The sequence below is a fragment of the Onychomys torridus genome, chromosome 19 (assembly GCF_903995425.1).
Source record: "Onychomys torridus chromosome 19, mOncTor1.1, whole genome shotgun sequence".
Lineage (NCBI taxonomy): Eukaryota > Metazoa > Chordata > Mammalia > Rodentia > Cricetidae > Onychomys > Onychomys torridus.
This window is the reverse complement of record NC_050461.1, coordinates 26,951,594-26,970,926: the sequence shown is the minus strand read 5'-3', so window position 1 is coordinate 26,970,926 and position 19,333 is coordinate 26,951,594. Positions and strand designations below refer to the sequence as shown.

Below are 19,333 nucleotides of genomic sequence, written 5' to 3'. Positions count from 1 at the left end.
AAGCTATTCTAGTTAATAAAATATTTATCATGTTTAAGATTACCAAGAAAAAAAATGCATGTGCCATATGTAACTAAAGAGTTAAATTTGAAAATTAAATCTTTTGAAGGTAAATGACATAGTGTATCAAGAATATTTCCTCATCTTTTTAATAATTCTATTTAATATATATCAGTAGCCCTTTGAATTCACATTACACATTTTTAACATTGTCCTGAATCTAAAATTTGCATCATGAGTAAGATATATGTGTCTAAATTGTTTTAAATTTTATTTGGAAATGTATCAAATAAAATATTAGTTTTAAGAATTTATGTCATGAATAAAAGAAATTCTAATATATTCACTTGCATATGATTTGATTTATATTAGTATTCTGGTAAAATTGATTTTGTAAAATATCCATTATATTAAGAAATGATAATATATTAAGCTGCCATTTTACTTCCTAATGGAAATCATCAATTTAAAATATTTATTAAATCACTTTGTTAGAAAATAAGATAGTGAATGTCATGACAAACTTCCTCCATTCTAGGTTTGGCAACAGTTGAATTGTTCTATAGAAATTGCTGTAAAAATTACATAATCTTATAAAACAGAAGACACTGAGCAATTATGTATTTCTGATATATAAATTCACACATACATATGCATGCACGCACGTGCGCGCGCACACACACACACACACACACACATTTTCAAGTTTTAGACACCCTATTCAACATGATGTTGAACAGAACCTCTCTAATTATAGACCAAAACACCAGTCTAGCTTTTTTCCCCTCTGAATTATTAATTCCAATTTTAATATTGCAACCTAAAAACAGTGAACATTTTCTTGTACTTCAAAAGCTTAGTTCCTGTGCTATGCTTTGGAAACAGCTGGTTAGTGTGAAACTGTATACATTTTAAGATAATGTATGGGCTATCTATCCCTTTGGTCTAGTCACTGTACTTCCCAGCATTTAAAGTGTTAATTGGGGGGTGCTGGAGAGATGATTCAGCTGTTAGCAGCACTAGCTCCTTTTCCCATGGATGTGGTTCTGATTCCTAGCACCCACAGGGCATCCCATAACCATCTAACTCCAATTCTGGTGGATCTGATGCTATGTCCTGATGTCCACAGGTACCAGGAGTGTGTGTGGTGCACAAACATCCAGACAAAACTCCCCTACAAACCAAATAACAGAATAAATAATTTATATAAAAGTGTGGCACTTTTTGCAAAAGTAGCTGTCTGCTTCTTTTGATTATGTGAGAGTTTTCTGTGTGTATATTTTTTGTTTGTGCAACTTGGCTTCATAAAAGGCTAGTTCTTATTTTTGCTTCCATGTCAAGGACTGTGTTTGTCTTCATGTCTTTAACACAGCTCATAAAACTTTGCATATGCTTTGCATTTAGCAAACATTTAATGAGTGGATGAAGTTTTTTGTTGTTGTTGTTGTTGTTGTTGTTGTTGTGTTTCCTTTCTAAATATGACCTGACTTGTCAAGGTTAACTGATAACCTTGTTTCAGTGTAGATTAAACCCTTAAACATCCTTGTGCACGGTAAAAGCCAATTGAAATTTCTTTCATCTCAAGGTTGGGAAACACCTAGAACACAAACACTATCCAACATGTTGACAATTTATGTTTTTAACTATTTGCCAATTAGTATGCTAGTTTTTAGTAACCAAAAACTAGGATCTGCTTTCCAGTTCACCTTGGCTAACTAGTCTATTTCCCTTGTGTTCACATGAAAGTTGTCCAGAGCAGAATATTGGTCCTTTCTTTCACCTGTCAAGCATGAATGGCCATGGCCACTAGGCAGTCCATTACCTCCCTTCTTAGTGCATAGCCCAGGTCTCATGTGTGACTCTCCTTGTCCCTCTGTCCTGCCTCCTCCTTGGTGGCTTAAAGACCTTGGGAAGCTGAAATCAATGGGTGTACACAAAATGTTTGGAATATGATGGGTACAAGTCTCCAGGCAGCTTTTTTAAATCCAACAACCTTGCCTTTCTAGCTTCTTCTGCCCAGGATTAAGCATCAGTGTCATGCTATAAAATAAGGTTCACTGCAGTTAATTAGGAACTAAATTGATTTTCCTTTAAGGGTCAGATCATTTATTCATAGCAACCTATAATATATTGCTATGAATCGATTGAACTTTTTCTCTCCCGTCTCCTTGGTCTTTTTTCAGCTCCGACTTTACCTGACTATGAAGGAGTTGATGCCTCTCTGAATGAAACCGCCACCACAATCACAGTATTATTGAGACCCGCACAAGCCAAAGGTGCCCCGATCAGGTAAGTCGAGGCAGTTAAGAGGAAAAGCAGCCAGCAGGACAAATGTCTTTCTACGGTTGTTTAGCACCAAAGAACTCTGCTCTTTTCTGAAAGCCCTTCATTTCACAAGGAATGTCAGGAATGCTTTGGTTTTTCTTTTTTGATGTTGTTGTTTTTGTTTATCCGTTTTTTCATTTGAACAAAGATGATAAGCAGACATCTAGTTAAGAGCAGAATTCTAAAGGCTTCTCTGGGCTGTGGGAGGCTATTGTTCTTTCATTTCTCTTCCTTCACCTCCATTTCACTTCCTGTGTTCGCATCTGTACTGTAAAAGCCTTGAAGATATTTGTCGAATAGAGTGAGGAAGTAACTCTTGTCCACCTCTGTATATCTGTTATGAATAATTTCATGGGAGTGACTGAATCGATAGGGGTCTCCGAGGGAATAAGTTCAGAAGAGTAATAGCAAATGCAGCCTCTGTGGCCTTTCAGTTCTGAAATGATTGGAAAGTCCATGATAAATATTAAAGTTCAGCTTACTCGTTCCTTCACCTTTTTAATATTAAAATCTCTCCTATTACCTGTTACTGCTAATCTTTAAAAAAAAAAAAATCTGATCCATGTCCTTTTAGGAATTAGGTCACCTTACTTCAGCCTTTAAAATTTTGAAGAAGTATAATTAGATGAATCTTCAAGACTTTCGCAAGATTCTGTCTGAAACCAGTAGATATGCGGTCATTTTGTTATCAATATTGATAAGAAGATCAGATAGGTATAAAATCAGACTATAGACAGCAGAATTATGTTGTGCCATTTATAAATTCTTTAAAAAACAAATATACTTGGCCTGATGAAACCTATGCCTTTTGTCATCAGAGCTGTACAAATGTTTTTTTCATAATTAAAAATATGTTGATATAAGAACGTGAGTCACAAAGAAAACTTGTAAGTCCTATCTGCTAAAACTCAGCGGACTACCACATTATGGAACAGGAGAGGTGGCAAGGTTGGTTGTAACATGAATGTGTCTGAAACAGCAGCTACTTGAAAATTCAGTCATTGTACAGTGCTGTTGGTGAATCAGTGATCTATGAGTCGTGATCACAGATGTGACGAGGAAGAGACAGTGCCATGTTCACTTGGACTTGGCATACTTGTCTATTGACAAGTAATCGTGGCCATTTGCATGTCTCTACCTGTGCCATTTAATTCATAGTTGTTCAATCTGTTCTTGACATGTTATTGCATTCCAGGACCTTGTGTTTGTCTTTAGAGTTTGTTAAGGTTTGGAAAGAAGCTTAGCAGTTAAGAGAGGAAACTCATTCAATTCCCAGCACCCATTTGTTGGCTCACAAATGTCTGTAACTCTAGTCCCAGTGCATTGGATGCCCTCTCTGGCATCCACAGGCATGTGGTACACAGACATACATTCAAACAAATAATACTGAATAAATAAAATCTCAAAAATATTTTAAATAGTTAAAAACTGTTGGATGAATTGAGCTTTACTTCATGTATTATTATTATTATTATTATTATTATTATTATTATTACTATTTACTACTGTGCAGCATAACTTATGTGACTGACTCTTTGTTTTCTTAGTCAAAATATTCTGCAAACTTTGACCATTAAGTTCCTATCACTCTGCTTAGAACTGTAAAAGAACAAAAAAATTTAAAAAAAAATACACTGACCATCACATAACACATAACAGTACCTCTTCCCAGGTTTCTTAGGGTATCAAAGGTTATTCCATTTTGTAGATCCTGAGCTCATAGACAGTGTTCAGGAATTCTGTGTGTTTTCTATATGTCTGATTAAATGTCTTCTTCTCTTCTTTTTGCCTGGATGTATACATGATTTCTAACTACTAAGAATTCATATAGTCTGAACCAGTAACCAGATAAAAATAATCCTTAATAGTCATTTATATTTCCCTGACATGGAAATGTCCTTCACTGTATTTGCTGGCAACACATTTGACCTTTCCTAGCATTGAGCCCAGTGGCTAGGAACTCCAAATTATACAGTATAGATGAATCATGCACAGAAAACAAGTTGAGGGGCCAGAGAGTTTGCTCAGTAGATAAGACTGCCTGCTGTGCAAGAGGACATGAGTTTGAAGAATTGGCCAACGAACCCTCTGAAAGTCATGTACGAGCACATTTGTGTACAATCCCAGCGTCGGGGTGTAGAGAAAGGCCCATCCCAGGAGCTCACTGATCAGGAGCAAAGCTGGAATAGCAAGCTTTAGGATCAGTGAGGGACCCTATCTCAAGAAGTAAGATGGAGAGCAAGAGGTAAAGACACTCAACAACATGCATGTATATGGGTACACGCTTGCATATACACTGCACACACACTCCGTGTGCACAAACACAAAAGTGACTATATACTAGACTGTTAGAGTAAGAAATAAGTTAACAAGAACATTTGGCAAAGTTGATGAGTGTTGCTAAAAGGATAGAACACTATCATCCAGTCAAGGCCGTCTTTATTTAGTGCATTTGCACAGTACACCTACAGGTGGAGCCAATAGTCAGGGCTAAACTTAGAGTCAGGCAGCACTTTGACCTTGCTGAGCGTGACCTTTGACTCCCTTGCTTTTGGAATCCTTAAATCAGGTGGCATCTTCTTTTCCTCTGACCATGTCCCTCCGCCCAACCATCCAAGCAGACACTGGGGCCTGATCATGAGGTGATCTACTCCAGTGTCCTAATGTCTTTAAAGGCATGGTCTCATTTGAGAGCATCAATTTTCCTAGCACTGAGAGTATGGTCTGGTTCTACAAATCTTTTCTTGGATCCCATCATGCCTTTCAACTTGTCTTAAACTGCTTTACTTTCTGCTCAATTTCTTCAGGTTTAGTTACCCTCTCTGGTGTAAATTTTGCTGCCGATCTGCTCTGTGTCTTCCCCAGAATGCCAACTCTCTTAACCTCTAGCTAAGCCTGAAGGCATCTATCTCACTTGTCCTCTGCCATTAACCCTGAATGGTCCATTTCTCCTTTTTTGGAATGCAGTTAGCCTCTGTTGGTTTGCATTTCACTGTCCATTTGTCCCAACTCTAGTACAGGTGGACATTCTTTTTTCTGGTATTCTTAATGTCCAGCTCCCATTCTAAATCTTCTCTTATAGTAACTAAGAACTCTTCGATATTCAGTTTATACATTTATGTTAGCCTAGTCCTATTAAAAAAAAAAACTAAAATTACTAATGGTTCCCATAAATTTACAGATTCCATAGCAATCTCTGCACACCAGGAATTAATCTGGATATCTGGAATAGTCATCAATGTGTGCCTGTGTGGGGTGTGACAGATGCTGCTCTTAGAAGGCAATGACCTCAGAGAGAAAGTCTGAAATTGCACCTGGCATTTTAAGGAGGGGAAGAAATGAGGCCAGCCAAGGTTTACTTTGAGAAGGAAGGAATGGTGGGCATTTCAAGACATGGCAAAGCAAGTGATAGGACATGTGATGTTCTATCTAGAACATCAAGTAGTTCAGGTCATCGACATTGGAGTAGGCAAATTGACAGCAGCTGATTCTGGATTCACAGAGGCCAGGGAGTGAGAATGTTTAGTGTCATCTTGGAAATTGAAGGTGGCTTTAGAAGGAAGGCTCACTCTGGGAGGAAACAGAGAGTGAGCTGAGGCTAATTCAGACCATAATAATGCAGTAGCAGTGGAAAGGAAAGCACTGTTATGTGCCTCACATTAGTTTTGGGCAGATAGGGTATGAGATGCTTAGAAGGAAGGGAGGCGGAGCCACATCTTAAAGGGACACAGCACAGAGAAGCGTGGGTTATACTGGAAAACAGCAATTCTGGTTTTCAAGGTTATTGAAGAATGGTTAATATTTTCAGTTTGCTACAATAAATCAAAATTGTATTTTTTTTTCCAAAAAGCATAGTTACTTTGTATATTTTACCTCCCTTCTCAGTAGTTTCAATGAATCTTATTTCTGAGAGATCATGGTACCCAGGAAAAAAATAACAAACTCTTCAGTTTACAAACAACTTAAATGATATGCTCAGCATGACCAGCCTCTCCGGCTTCCCATTGTACACCAAGCTTCCTGGGGCTGTTAATGAACAATGTGTGTAACTCAGTCCTGGCAAATGTGGATCTTCAACATTTTTTTTAACCTTTTATAATCATCCAAAAGATGTAAACTTGATACCTACTTTGCCTAGAACTTCAAATGTCCCTTTTTGACACTTGACAACCATTGCCGTGACTCAAAGTAATTTCTCTTAATTTTTTCTAAGCAGCAGAATATTATAAACATAGGGATTTCCTTTATATTGATGCTGAGTTTGTGGTAAGGTATTACAAATAGATGTATGTTTTATTACAAAATTTTCCAAGCACAAACTATATTTTTGGTAGTCAAGGACCCATTCTAGTGTGATTTTATGTGAGGGTATAATCTAATTTTGGATCTAAGAATCATATATTTTTAGTGAAGAACTTAGGATGTAGTCATGAACTACAGTGAGAACAAGAATTTTTTAATTAAGAAATTGTCTGTTTTAAGAGAGAGTGTAGCAGAATCACAGATCAGAATATAGAAGTGATCCATGCCAACCTTGCATGCTGATAGTCTGGCTCATCATGGCATATGCACAGCTGAACATTATTGCTGCTATTTTTCATCCATTGACATACAGTGTGTCTCACCCCATATAGTTAAAGATAGAAGATACTTTTCTGGTTGTCTTACTCACCATCATGACAAACTGACTTGAATTCAAAGTAGACATAGATGGGCATAATCTTTCTGTGTTATTTTCTGAACATAAAGGTGAGCATCCAACTCAATTATACGTCAAATTCCCAGAAACAGGAGTTACAGATTGTTGGAAGCTGCCATGTGGGTGCTGGTAATCAAACTGAAGTCCTCAGCTATAGCATCCTGTGTTCTTAACCACTGAGCCGTCTTCCAGCCTCTGCTTCATCTTTCTTCAGAATACTTTTTCCTTCTTTACAGATTGTGAATTTGGTTTTTTTAAATATGTGTGTGCGTGTGTGTGTGTGTGCGTGTGTGTGTGTGTGTGTGTGTGTGTGTGTGTGTGTGTGTATCTTCCTAGAAATTTAGCCTCTGGGGATCAGGTACATCCACTACTGTTTATTATTGAGACCATACCACTTAAAATATTTTACAGCATATAACAGATATTTGATAAATGACTGAGTGGACACTAAAGTTAAAAATGGAATAGCTGCTGTCTTTCATGAGCTCATAATCTAATAAGGAAGAAACATGTCAGATGCAGTATTTTAACAGTATAACCACACTGTGCTCATAATGTACCATGTTCATCATGCCAGCAATACATTTCATTAAGACAGTGTTCTGTAGTCCTGTTTCAGCCCCAGAATTTCTGAGGCTAGTCCTGAGGGTTATGACCAATGTGGTTGTGGCATGATGAAAGGTATCAGTGAATTAATGACTGTATTTTTATAGAGAATTAGTGTAATTATGACTTTTCCATCTATTCCCTCCACCTCAAAGTATGTATGCATTGGATCTCAAAGACTACACTGGAGAGGGAAGCAGTCAGATAATTATTCTTGACAGAAGTATCTTAACTCTGAAGATTTTTGAGGAAACCCTTGACAGTGTGTATGGTGTGCAAATAACATTGGTCATAGCTTCAAATGAATAACACATCTTGGAAAATCGTGAGAGCAAGAGAGAAGGTAAAGGACAAGGATTTGGTATAATCTTAGTCACAGTATGAAGTATAGAGTCTGACTTACAAAAAAGGGGAAAGAAGGAAAAATGGCATGCTAAAAGATGAGGAAAAATTACAAGAAGTGAGGGCTTAATTAATGCCAGCTGAGAGTCTTTGTGCAGAAAGAAAAATACCATCTTTTAATGAATAGGAAAGGTTCACCACAAAATAAACATATTAAAATATTATGGGATATTTTGAATTATAAGAGCCCTAAGCTCCACTAATGTTTAACTAGAGTTAAATTCCATTCAATAATTTAAAAACATTAAGAAACAAAATCATAAGGCCAATAGTCAATTCAGACTTAATTTGATTTCTCTTATTCTCTGTCCTTTAATTAATTCGAATTGATGAATAAGAAGTGAGCAAGGACAAAACTAGATTCTTCTTTTTTTTTCTTTTCTTTTTTTTGGAGTGGGATGTGTTTGAGGAACATCTTCTCCAACTGAACAGAGAGGGAACATTCTCCCTTTATCAACAGTGGTTTGGAGTTGTGTCCCAACTTCTGTAGTATTTCTCATTGTCACGATACTTAGTTGTTTCAGTAGCACTATGTATGCAAACACTTTTTGAGAATTCACCACAATTGCAGTCAAGTCAGTACAGATGATACTCCGGCCTTCTCTGTGTGCCTGGATAAAGGAAGAAATAGGTGCACAGGGGTTTAGCCTCAGGGAGCTAACTGAAAGCTATGCTCCATTAATGACAGTAGAGGCCACTGGAGACTTTGACCAGTTTCGTTTCCTGGAAATATGCTTGAGTTTTCTAATGTGCTGCCAGGAAAAAAACAAACAAACAAACAAACAATATGAAGCAGAAAGGTATTTCCAGTTATGTCCTAGAAGAGAAATAGTGAAATCAACTTAGCTTGGTTTAAGTGTAAGGAGGAAAAAGAAGTGTGATGCTGAATTAAGGTGACTGAGAAATGTCCTTGTGTGTTGCTTTCTTGTAGACACCAACCAAGGAAAGTTACAGTTTGTAAGTGGAGGGGTTTTAAAGATGGTAGTGTGTGTGTGTGTGTGTGTGTGTGTGTGTGTGTGTGTGTGTATCACAATTTTAAGGCATACAAAGCATTTCCACAACAGAAAGAATTTTGGTAATGTCAAAAACAGAAAAGCAAATAGAAAGTTGATGAGGATGCGTTATTGTTTTCACCTCAGGATCGTCAGTGCCTATATGGAACTGCCCAATGCTTCACTGTTGAATAAAGTCAGTGAAGGAATGAACAGATGCAAATTCCTAGGAAGAAAGCTAATTAAGAATATCCTCATTATTCAAACAGTATTGAGAACTTCTGAGGCCATTTTCTGTGTGACAAAAATAATAATAATTATTATAAAAAGAATGCTTTGGATATATTCCAAGTGAAGACATCACCAGAAAAACCAAAATGTGATTTGTTCATACTACAAATGCCTAGCTAAATGCCCATTATCCAATTTGAAACCATACTTAAATATAAAATTAAATGGCTGCTATATGGGCTGATGGAGTAAATACTCCGGACATAGAAAACTACTCAGACACTGATCTGAGTCCAAGGCAGTGAAGATGCTTCTCTTGGCAGGGTGGACAGTGGAGTGAAAGGAGGTGGAATGAGATCCAGTTGTCTCTTCTAACTTCTCATCTTTTTTCAGTCATCGCACAAACAGTAATGTAATAATAATAATAGTAATCTTGGAGGCAAGCTTTCTGAAGAAAAACCATTTATATAACCAGTCTTTTGCTGTCATAACAAAATCCTAGGTGGCTCAAAGAACACACATTTATTTTTCATAGCTCTCCAAAAACAGGGAAGTCCAAGATGGCAATATCAATACTTGTTGAGACTTCATCTAATCCAGATTGCTTTCCTAGACTCCCCATCTCCAAATACAGCAACGTATCGTGGAAAAGATTTTACGTGCGAACTGTGGAGAGGGGTCCTAATCATTTGGTTCATAACACACTAAGGAAGAAAGGAAGACACACAGAAACCTTATAGGAACTCACATCTCTTTTGCTCTGCTTCTCAGTAACAAAGATAGGCTTCATTTCTTGGATAATCTTTATTAGTAAATAAAAGATGCACTAAAGTTAAAGTCCATGTTAATAAAGTATTCCCATGCATAAGTGGGAATTGTCCCTATTTTATACATCTTAAAGAACCATCCCTACTCTAAACTTTCTTTTTAAATGGGATATGTCAAATCTTAAGGCTTGATCCAAACTGTTGATTTTTATCGCAGATGGACCCACACTCAAGGTCTCTAAATTTGTAGGCTGTACCTTTTTTTCTTCCCTTCTCTCTCCCAGTAACAGTTTGCTTTGCCCCAAATAAAACCAGAAAGCTATAGGCTGCCTTGCATATTTCCTATATTTAACTGAAATGGGAAAACATGAAAATGAAATGTTAAATATGTCAGTTTATTGAAATGAGTTGAGATATAATGTATACTAGATTTTTTTTTTTTTTTTAGATTTTGGGATAAATTAAGAATTTTGTTTCCAGGGATTAGTTTAGATTATAAGCCAAGACAGATAATTGAATTGAGATAATTGGAGTGAAAGCATAAGGTTAGATTTGTCTAGGGAGTATGATACATCTATTACTATGTGTGTGTGGATTTATACACAGGATATAGAAGCATCTAACATATAAATATGGATGATAAATTCCAAATAAAATTAGGGCTAGGTCTACTTAGCAAGCATATGTCAACTTTGCTCTTTCCTTCTTTGTTTCTGGAGGGCTCTGCTTGCTGTTTTCTAAATTTCCAACTGACAAATGTCACTCCCTAGATGAGGCAGAGAGCAGGCAACCTGTCTGGAGCCTTCCTTTAAGCTTGGTGACCCAAGTTGGCAGAAGTATAGAGAACGGTTCAGTATCTACAGTCTGAAATAACAGAGATTTCTGCTTTGGTTACTTGATCAAATCTCAGGTTCTGCCATTAATATGAGCTATACCCCATCTCAAACAAGAAAAAATAGGTACTAACCTTTTAGCACTTTAGCAATATTTTGATGAAAAATAAAGGGAACCTCAATATATAAGAGGAAAATAAAACTATAATTGTAAATTAAACTTAATTCTTTCTTTGAGGTTCTAGGGTCTTTTGCTTCTAGGTATAACAGCTTATATTTAAATTGGAATTTCTCTCTTTATCCTGAAAATTTTTTATTTTCCTACATGCAAGCTTGGTTTTCTTTCTTGGTCTCTCTGGAAGTCTCTTAACAAAAAGCAGTCTTCCTCTCTACTACAGCTGAGTACTGGCTGTCTTTCCCCTCTGGAAGGCTGAAATGAGGCACGTTTACCTAGGGGTCTCAAGATTTTACAGAGAGCCCCACCCATAACTTATTCCTGTGCAATTTAAACAAACCACTACAGTTCATTTCTTTCAGTTCTCAGCAATTCTAAGATATGTTCATTATTTGTACATAAAAGTACATGTAATATATTAATAATAATGGCAAGTTTCATAGATATTCTTAACCTATTTTTTTTAACATGAGTCATTTTTCACAAAGGAAGGATATTATTGACATAGGAGTTTGAGAACTTGACAAAGAATAATTAGTGATTCAGAGACCTTTATTTCAAATTTGCAGGGTTTTTCTTCTTTTATCACCTCTATAAAATAACAGTAATTGTAGAAAAGTTCTGAGGTGTTTAAAGAAAAGGACTCGTGGTTCAGGTTGGAGTTTTAATAGGCCAAATGCCATCTGTCTCTCCAATTTGTAACATTTCATTATTAACAAGCCCAGAAGAAGGAAGCAGTCTATTTCGGTTGTGGGGACAGATTTCTGTCCATCTGTGCCCGCCTTGTCGAATGTCACTTGTACTTTGGATCTGCATAGCTGTGAGGCAGTGGAGATGGAGGCCAGGTCAGGAGGTGGAGAAGCCTGTCAGTGCATTGAGTCCCCAAGCCTGTGACAACTGCCGCCAACAGCTTCCAGAGTGTCCTGGAGGCCATCATTCTGGTGTGCCTTGGAGCTGGGCCTTCCCTGATGTAATTTCACAGGGTAAAAATATTAACTTTTTCCACTTAAAAATAGGAGACAAAGAACTTAATCTAGGGTATGACTCTGGTTAGTACCAGGGTCCCTATAAGAGCGCCTTAGTTTTCATTCCTTGAAAATGTGATCCGCTTTATGGTAATTTTTTTTCTTATTGTTGTTTTGTTTTCTTAATTCCTTGGTAAGGAACTCAGCATCGAGGGCAGGAGAGCACATGAGAAATTATTTTATGGGAAAGAGGCTGAATGCCGGTTCCATACACTGAGACTCAGCCTGCCCACTCTTAACCCTTTGTCCCTTTCCCACAAGTCTTAATGCCTTGGATGTCTAAGTGCAAGTGTTTCCTTTCCCCAAAGTGCTTACCAAATTGTTGTGGAGCAACTGCACCCACATCGGACCAAGCGAGAAGCGGGGGCCATGGAGTGCTACCAGGTGCCCGTCACATACCAGAACGCCCTGAGTGGGGGTGCTCCCTATTACTTTGCGGCAGAACTCCCGCCTGGGAATCTTCCTGAGCCTGCTCCCTTCACCGTGGGCGACAACAGGACCTATAAAGGCTTTTGGAACCCTCCTCTGGCTCCCCGCAAAGGCTACAACATCTATTTCCAAGCCATGAGCAGTGTGGAGAAGGTGAGATTGCGTTGAGATTTGATTTTTCCCTTCATCTAAACTAAAATTATGGCTATGTTTTATAAACACTCAGTAGCATTTGTCAAAGGAATGGGGCGCGGGGGCGGGGGGAGAGAAAGAAAGGGAAAGAAAATGGATGTGTTGTAGCGTCTCTTCCGTTGCCAGCAACGTGCAAGCTGACTGAAGGGCTGAGGCTGCAAGCCAAGCAGCATTTCACAGGATCCCTGTTTCCTAGTAACTGCTGCGATGCGCTCCTTCTTCAGGAATGCCCACGGTGCAAGGGTGAGCAAAGGGATTTTGATAAGGTGGGTGTGCTGCCACCACCGGGGGCTCCACCCCCAGAAAATGTCCCGCCTTTGTTTTGCCTCACTTGCTCAGTAGTGGACGCTTCAAAAGATTAAATTTACTTCAGGATAAACAGAATACACATTCCACAGTGGGCTAATAAACCCTTCTAAGCTTGTCGGGGGGTACAAGCCAAATAGTAAATAACAAGTAACAAGCCTCTGATTACAAAGTAATGGGGCGCCTGCGGTCCCGCTGACAGACCAGGAGGAAGGCTGCCTGCGGAAGGCTGGGTGCTGAGCCGTCACCGAAGTTGCCTGTCCCTGTCCCAGACTCCCCCTCCCTTTCCTATTTTGGACACAGTTGTTTCTGAGCACTGCTGCTGATCCCAAATGAATATTGAAGAGGAAGGCACAGCAGGGCACGTGGAGAGAAACAGCCTAGCCTTTTGCTGTCCTGCTGTTTCCCTCTGAAAGGCTTTCTTTCCTGCCACTTCCGTTGTTTTTATTTATTTATTTCTATTTTGGACAAAGGCAGGCTGGATAGCAAAACATGTTGAGAAGAGAAACTTTTTAACGGTTTCGCATCCAGAACAAACACTGGCCGTTTTTGATGGACGCAGAGCTCCGTGAGAAATGGTTTGGTTTTGTAGAATCAGTGGCATCTGGGAGATGATATGAATAGTTTAATTGGGATACAACCAATTTGTATTTCTAACGGGGCCATGACAATATGAATACTGCTTTTACATGCAAGCTGTATTTTTCTGCCTACCCAGTATGGTCATTGTGTAGTAGTATATGGTGAAGATAAATGCCAGAGACCCTTTAAATACAGTCTCCATGAAGAGGCTAGCCATAGTTGAAGATGCTCTACCCTTCTCATTCTCCCCCTTTGTAACTCGATTCTTTAGAGTCCACACCAACTTGTCTTAGTTATTTTACTTGCTGTGACAGAAATACCTGGCAAGAAGCAATTGAAGAGATAAAGGGTTTATTTCCATTCACAGTTGAGAGTTAAGTCCATGGAGTGCCAGGCATGGCCACAAGAGTAAAAAGTGAATGGTCATATGGGTTCTTATTCAGGAAGCAGAGAGCAAAGAATTCTGGTATTTTCCCCAACCTCTCTCTAACATGGGCCCCTCAGCCCATCAGGGAATGAGACCTATATTTAGGGTAGGTCTTTCTGCTTCAATTAATTTATAGATAATACCTCACAGATATGCCCAAAGGTTTGTTTCCATGGTGATAAATCCCATCAAAATGACATTCAAGATTAACAAACCATCGATACAAACACATACCACACACATCTTGACAAGTACTTGTCTTATGAGGTTGCTCAAGACAGAGACATGATGAAAATTAGTAAGCACCACCACCCCCAAACACAAATAGCACACAGGTAAGAGACAGTTCTAGTTTGACTTTTCATCTTCAAAGAGGTGGTAGTTTCCAAATCAACTCTTGTTAACCTCACTGTTGTGTGGCAGGCATGCTGATGAATGCATGTACTTAGAAGGGATTTTTTTTCTGACATTCTAAATCTCCACCACTATTTGACCAAAGTTCAACAGCGGTTTTCAACCTATAGGTCATGAACCCTTTGGGCATCGAATGACCCTTTTCATAGGGGCCACCTAAGACTGTCAGAAAACACAGATGTTTACATTATGATTTATAACAGTAGCAAAATTACAGTTATGCAGTAGTAGTGAAAATAACTTTATGGTCAGAGGTCACCTCAACATGAGGAGCTGTATTAAAGGGTCGCAACATTAGGAAGGTTGAGAACCATGGGTTTAGAGTATCTGCATTACATTTTGTATCATTCACAAAGAGTTTTAACATTGATGAGCCTCCCACCAGCAGAGTCTGGTAATGCCTATCAAGAATCAGCAATGACTGCTTTTAGGAAATCAGAACTCCTTAGGGTCTACACTGGCGCCTGGAAGACTCTTGCAGCCTACTCTGAAGGTCAGCCACAGTGATGAAACAGAAATGCACGTTTCTTCTTCCAGTTCTATATGTGACATACTTTCGAAGCAAATACTTGGGAGGAAATTATATAAATTTAGTTCATTATTTATCAACCTATAAAACCACTGAAGATAGAGTTATAAATGCTTCTTGAAGACAGCCTCTTTTTCAGAAAAACTTGTGTTTGTGGTATGTGAGCCCTGGCTAATGCAAGTAGAAGGAAGGAACTAAGAAAACATTAGACAGATCCAGGATTGCACAAAACCAATTTATTAGGATCCTGTGGACAACAGTCTGTCCATACCTGGAGGCAGAAGGATTGGGCCAGTGTGCTGAGCCCTGTCCAGCTATAATATACCCAGATCATAAGCTATGTTGTCCAGTGTTCCCTAAGCTACAGCCCAGGTGGCAGTGACCAGAGAACACACCATTCTAAGGCCTTTGTCCTGTAGGGTTTAGGACACATGCCAGGAGTGTCTGCAGGGCACACTGGCTGTGTTGATCGTAGTGGTATTAGTCACAGCGAAGTGGACACACCAGCCCATTTTTTTTACTGGCTTTGATGCATCTTTTTAGGTATTGAATAGTCAAAGATACACAGAACTGCACGGCTGGATACCTATTATCCTATCTCCATTATCTCTAGGGAGAACAAGGGAAATCTCATGGAGGAGAACTGTGTAACAAGATATTGGTCAGGGAGGAAGGAAGAGGGTAGAGGTGGAGGGAGGGACGGAAGAAAGCAAGCAAAGGCAGACAGAGATAGACAATGACTAAAGTAGGTGTCTGAGAAGGAGACCAGAGCCCAAGACAGCTTGTGAGCCTTGTGTCTCTTTGTACCTCACAGGATTAATAATTCCTGCTGTTTCTATTTTCTCTATCTACCTTGGTAAGAAGAGGTAGGTTAAAAAAAAAAAAAAAACTGTGTTGGAAAACATTTAGTTGCTGACAGCTGAATTTAAAGGAAGGAAAAAACAGATAAATTACATTTAAACTGCTATGAGATGTCTTGATATTTCTTAACAACTATCGCTTAGCTGTTTAGTCTTGCTGAGATCCAAGTGAGCGTATGTAATGTTCAGGTTCGTTCAAAGTCTGTAGCTATTGGATGAAAATTAAATTCGTATTTGGTTCTGATTTATATTAGCCTTGCAGATACATAGATCTTTCCAATAGCTTAAGAAGCAACAAAAAATGCAAATAGAAGGCCATACAACTTGTCTCTGCCATACCAGCTTGCTTTATTACAAAGTGAAACAGATACACATATCTTTAGAGATTACTAGGAACTTTCTAAAGTTTTGAAAATATTATCTAAGGCTATATGGTGAGAAAGAAATGCCCTTATTATTATAATTCTCTTGTCATAATCTTATTGTTTAACCCTAGGTGTGTCTTCATAATAGTTATCATAATAGTTTATGGAATAGAAAACATTGTCTATACATTGATCATTTTTCTTTTGATTTCACTCTACCAGGAAACTAAAACCCAGTGTGTACGAATTGCTACAAAAGGTAAGAGATTTGGCTCGCTTTTTTGTTTTGTTTTGTTTTTATTTTTAGCTCCATTCTCTATTCCTTTCCCCAAATGAAAGAATTCTGTTTCCTGCTTCAGGCCAATTAAATGTGGTGTTTCTATTACAACGTATTTGTACTGGGACCCAGTTAAACCCCAGACAAGTTCTCTGACTCACTTGGGTGTCTTTAAGACAAAAGGAGAGTCCTACATTCCATCACTAGTGCAGAACTACAGGAACCTTGTTATGATAAGAAGATGGATTTAGAAACGTTAGCAGGGCTTATTCCTGCATTTAGTGTCTGAGAGGGCTTATGTTGCCCATCAGCCTACTTAGAAAAAACTCAGCCATAACAGTTCAAAGCACAAGTCACTTACTTCAAAACCTCCATTCCTCTATGTGATAGACAGATCAAACATGCTCAGCTCTGGTGAGTCTACACAGTCAGGTGAACACTTCATTTGTATTTGGTTCTGATTTAAAAGGAACAAAGCTAGTTCAACAACACATGAGCATTGATGTGGGCGAACAGCTCCACGACTTCATCACTCGAAGGAAGACATTTTAATTGTTCATTTTGATTCAACCAATACAGGGAAATTATGCCTGTGAAGGCTGGCAATCCCAACACTGCCTGCTGACCCTGGCTGCCATGACTTAGTGAGCTGGCTTGATAAGAAAGAGTGTATTCTCATTTTTGAATGAGTATTTGGCATTTCGCATGGGGAGGAGGCTCCGATGCCTCTGTGTGTGTTGCATGTCATTTAACAACTGAATGACCCAACGAGGAAGAGGCCACTGCTTTATCTTTTCTAGCAGAGAAGGAAGAGCTGTCTTCATGCCTGCTTGAGCTCCACAGAGGTTTGTGCCTCTGAGATCATTGTTGCCATAGTTAGGATTTGATGCACATTTCTGAGCGTGGCTGATTCACTGGTGGTGACAATGAATAGCCGTATTCTGTTGATATTGGCATCTCTCCTTTCATCTTTTTCTCCATCTATCAATCTGCTCAATTAGCATTTGTTTTTCTCTTGATTTTTGCAGGCAATAAAGAGTTTCCCCTTGACTCATGGGACTAATAAAGAAACTTCACAGATGGGGAAAAAAAAAAAACCCTACTGAATCCATTCAGATACTAAGATTCCTCATGATAGTTAAAAAATAAGTAAACAAGTCTAGTGAAAGAGAAGAAAAATATATGCAGAGGCATCTAATGTGCAAACAGGTTTTTTGTTTTTGTTTTTCATTTTAGGGTTTGGCTTGTAAATCAGGAGTTAAAGTCGAAACTTCTAGAAGTTAGCTGTGAAAGGCATTTAGCTATGTGTCACCTCTGCTTTTCTAGATTTAAAGCAGACACTAAGAATTTAAAAGGTTTTCTTATCAGGCTGCTAGAAAGTTCTTTAGACAGGAAAAATAAATAAAAGGAAAAAAGAGCTAAAGTAATTATAACATGTAGGATTTTCTTCTCTTTCAGTTGGTTTTGCCTCAAGTGTTTTGGGGTCACCATGTCCCCTTTTGAATACCAATAAAAGCATGATGACAAATATTATCTGGTATTTATGCTTCAGGGAGGTTTATAGATCATGGAATTCGATCGTAGTATGTGATATGAAACATTTGCAAGCAGCCCAGAAGGCTTGCTAAGAAGGCTTCCTTCCATTTGTGGTTATTTCCCTTGTTCTCATGATTTCATCCTGAGGCTCTCAGGATCTCTGGTTGACAGAGTGGCATCCTAAGTATGAGAAGGACTCTGGCCTTAGTCTGTCTGAGGTTAGATCTTGATCTTGCCTTATAGCTTCGGGCAAATTACAATAGCTCCATTCACCAAAGGAAAGTAACTAAGTGCCTATCCCCTATTATTTTGAGGATTCAGGGAACGTAGAGAATACTCCTTCCTCATCTGGATTTTTCTCCCATGATTTAAGTTATCATAGCCTGAAAATATTAAATGGAAAATTCTAGAAATAAAAAACTCATAAATGTTCAATTGGACATGCCACCATCAGTAGTATTGAAAGAACCCCACCAAAGGCCTAGACAGAGTTCCCCTAAAAACCCAAAAGAGCTGAGGGAAGAGATATCTTAAAATAAACAGAACTGAGTCAGTTCTCCCTCCCTGGAGAGGTAAAGTCAGGTGTTTTCAAAAGAACAAAGTCAGGATGTCTGGTGGTGACCGATTAACCATGAGATGCCCCTCTCTGGAGATAACGTGACTGGACCCTGGAGATGGGTTGTAAAACTCCTGACAGGGCAAACAGATAAGCTGAAATAAGACAAGGTCCAGGCCTGGGAAAACCTGGACCAATCAAGGATGGGCCCGTACTAACCCCCTCCCCTCTAAGAAATTTTGTGGTTTTTGCCTATAAAAACTGAAGTTACAGAGAGGTGGGCACTTCCTCCAGCCTCCACTGCATTGGATCTGTTGGACGAAGTCCCTGCCTAGGCTTGTATTGCTTCTGGATATCCAGAATCAAACCTTGCTTTTGCATTCTGGCATGCCTCGGTGGTCTCTCTGGGGGTCACGGATTTGGGCACAACAGCATAATGAAAGCTTTTACTCTTTTGCTCCGTCTAGACTCGAGTCCCTCTTTATCCACAGCATTCATGGGGAATAGACTACCCACCTGTCAAGTAACTTAGTAACTACTTTGACTATCAGATGACCTGTGGCTGAATTGCTATGCTTGTGTTCAGGAAGCCCTACTTTCCTTTAGTAGTAGCTTCAGAGTGTAAGAGTTAATGGTGACAGCTGTTATAGTATATTCCTATAATTGTTCTATTTCATTGATTATAATTGGTAATCTCATATCTAATTTACATTAAACTTTATCATAGGTAGAAACATGTGGGAGAAGTAGTAGCTGCAGAATTTGATAATACCTGTGGCTGTAGTCATCTACTGGGGTTGTTGGA

General features: G+C 38.7%; 1 protein-coding gene across 13 annotated transcripts in view; it reads left to right on the top strand.

The window, feature by feature from the left end:
- Ptprk (protein tyrosine phosphatase receptor type K) overlaps positions 1-19,333 on the top strand; it is a 537,197-nt gene that overhangs the window by 426,514 nt on the left and 91,350 nt on the right. For all 13 annotated transcript variants that reach the window (XM_036168740.1, XM_036168743.1, XM_036168741.1 and 10 more), the window contains exons 11-13: positions 2,184-2,289; positions 12,364-12,637; positions 16,382-16,418. In XM_036168740.1, coding sequence (XP_036024633.1) covers positions 2,184-2,289; positions 12,364-12,637; positions 16,382-16,418 — 417 coding nt within the window. The remainder of the gene's footprint in view (positions 1-2,183; positions 2,290-12,363; positions 12,638-16,381; positions 16,419-19,333) is intronic.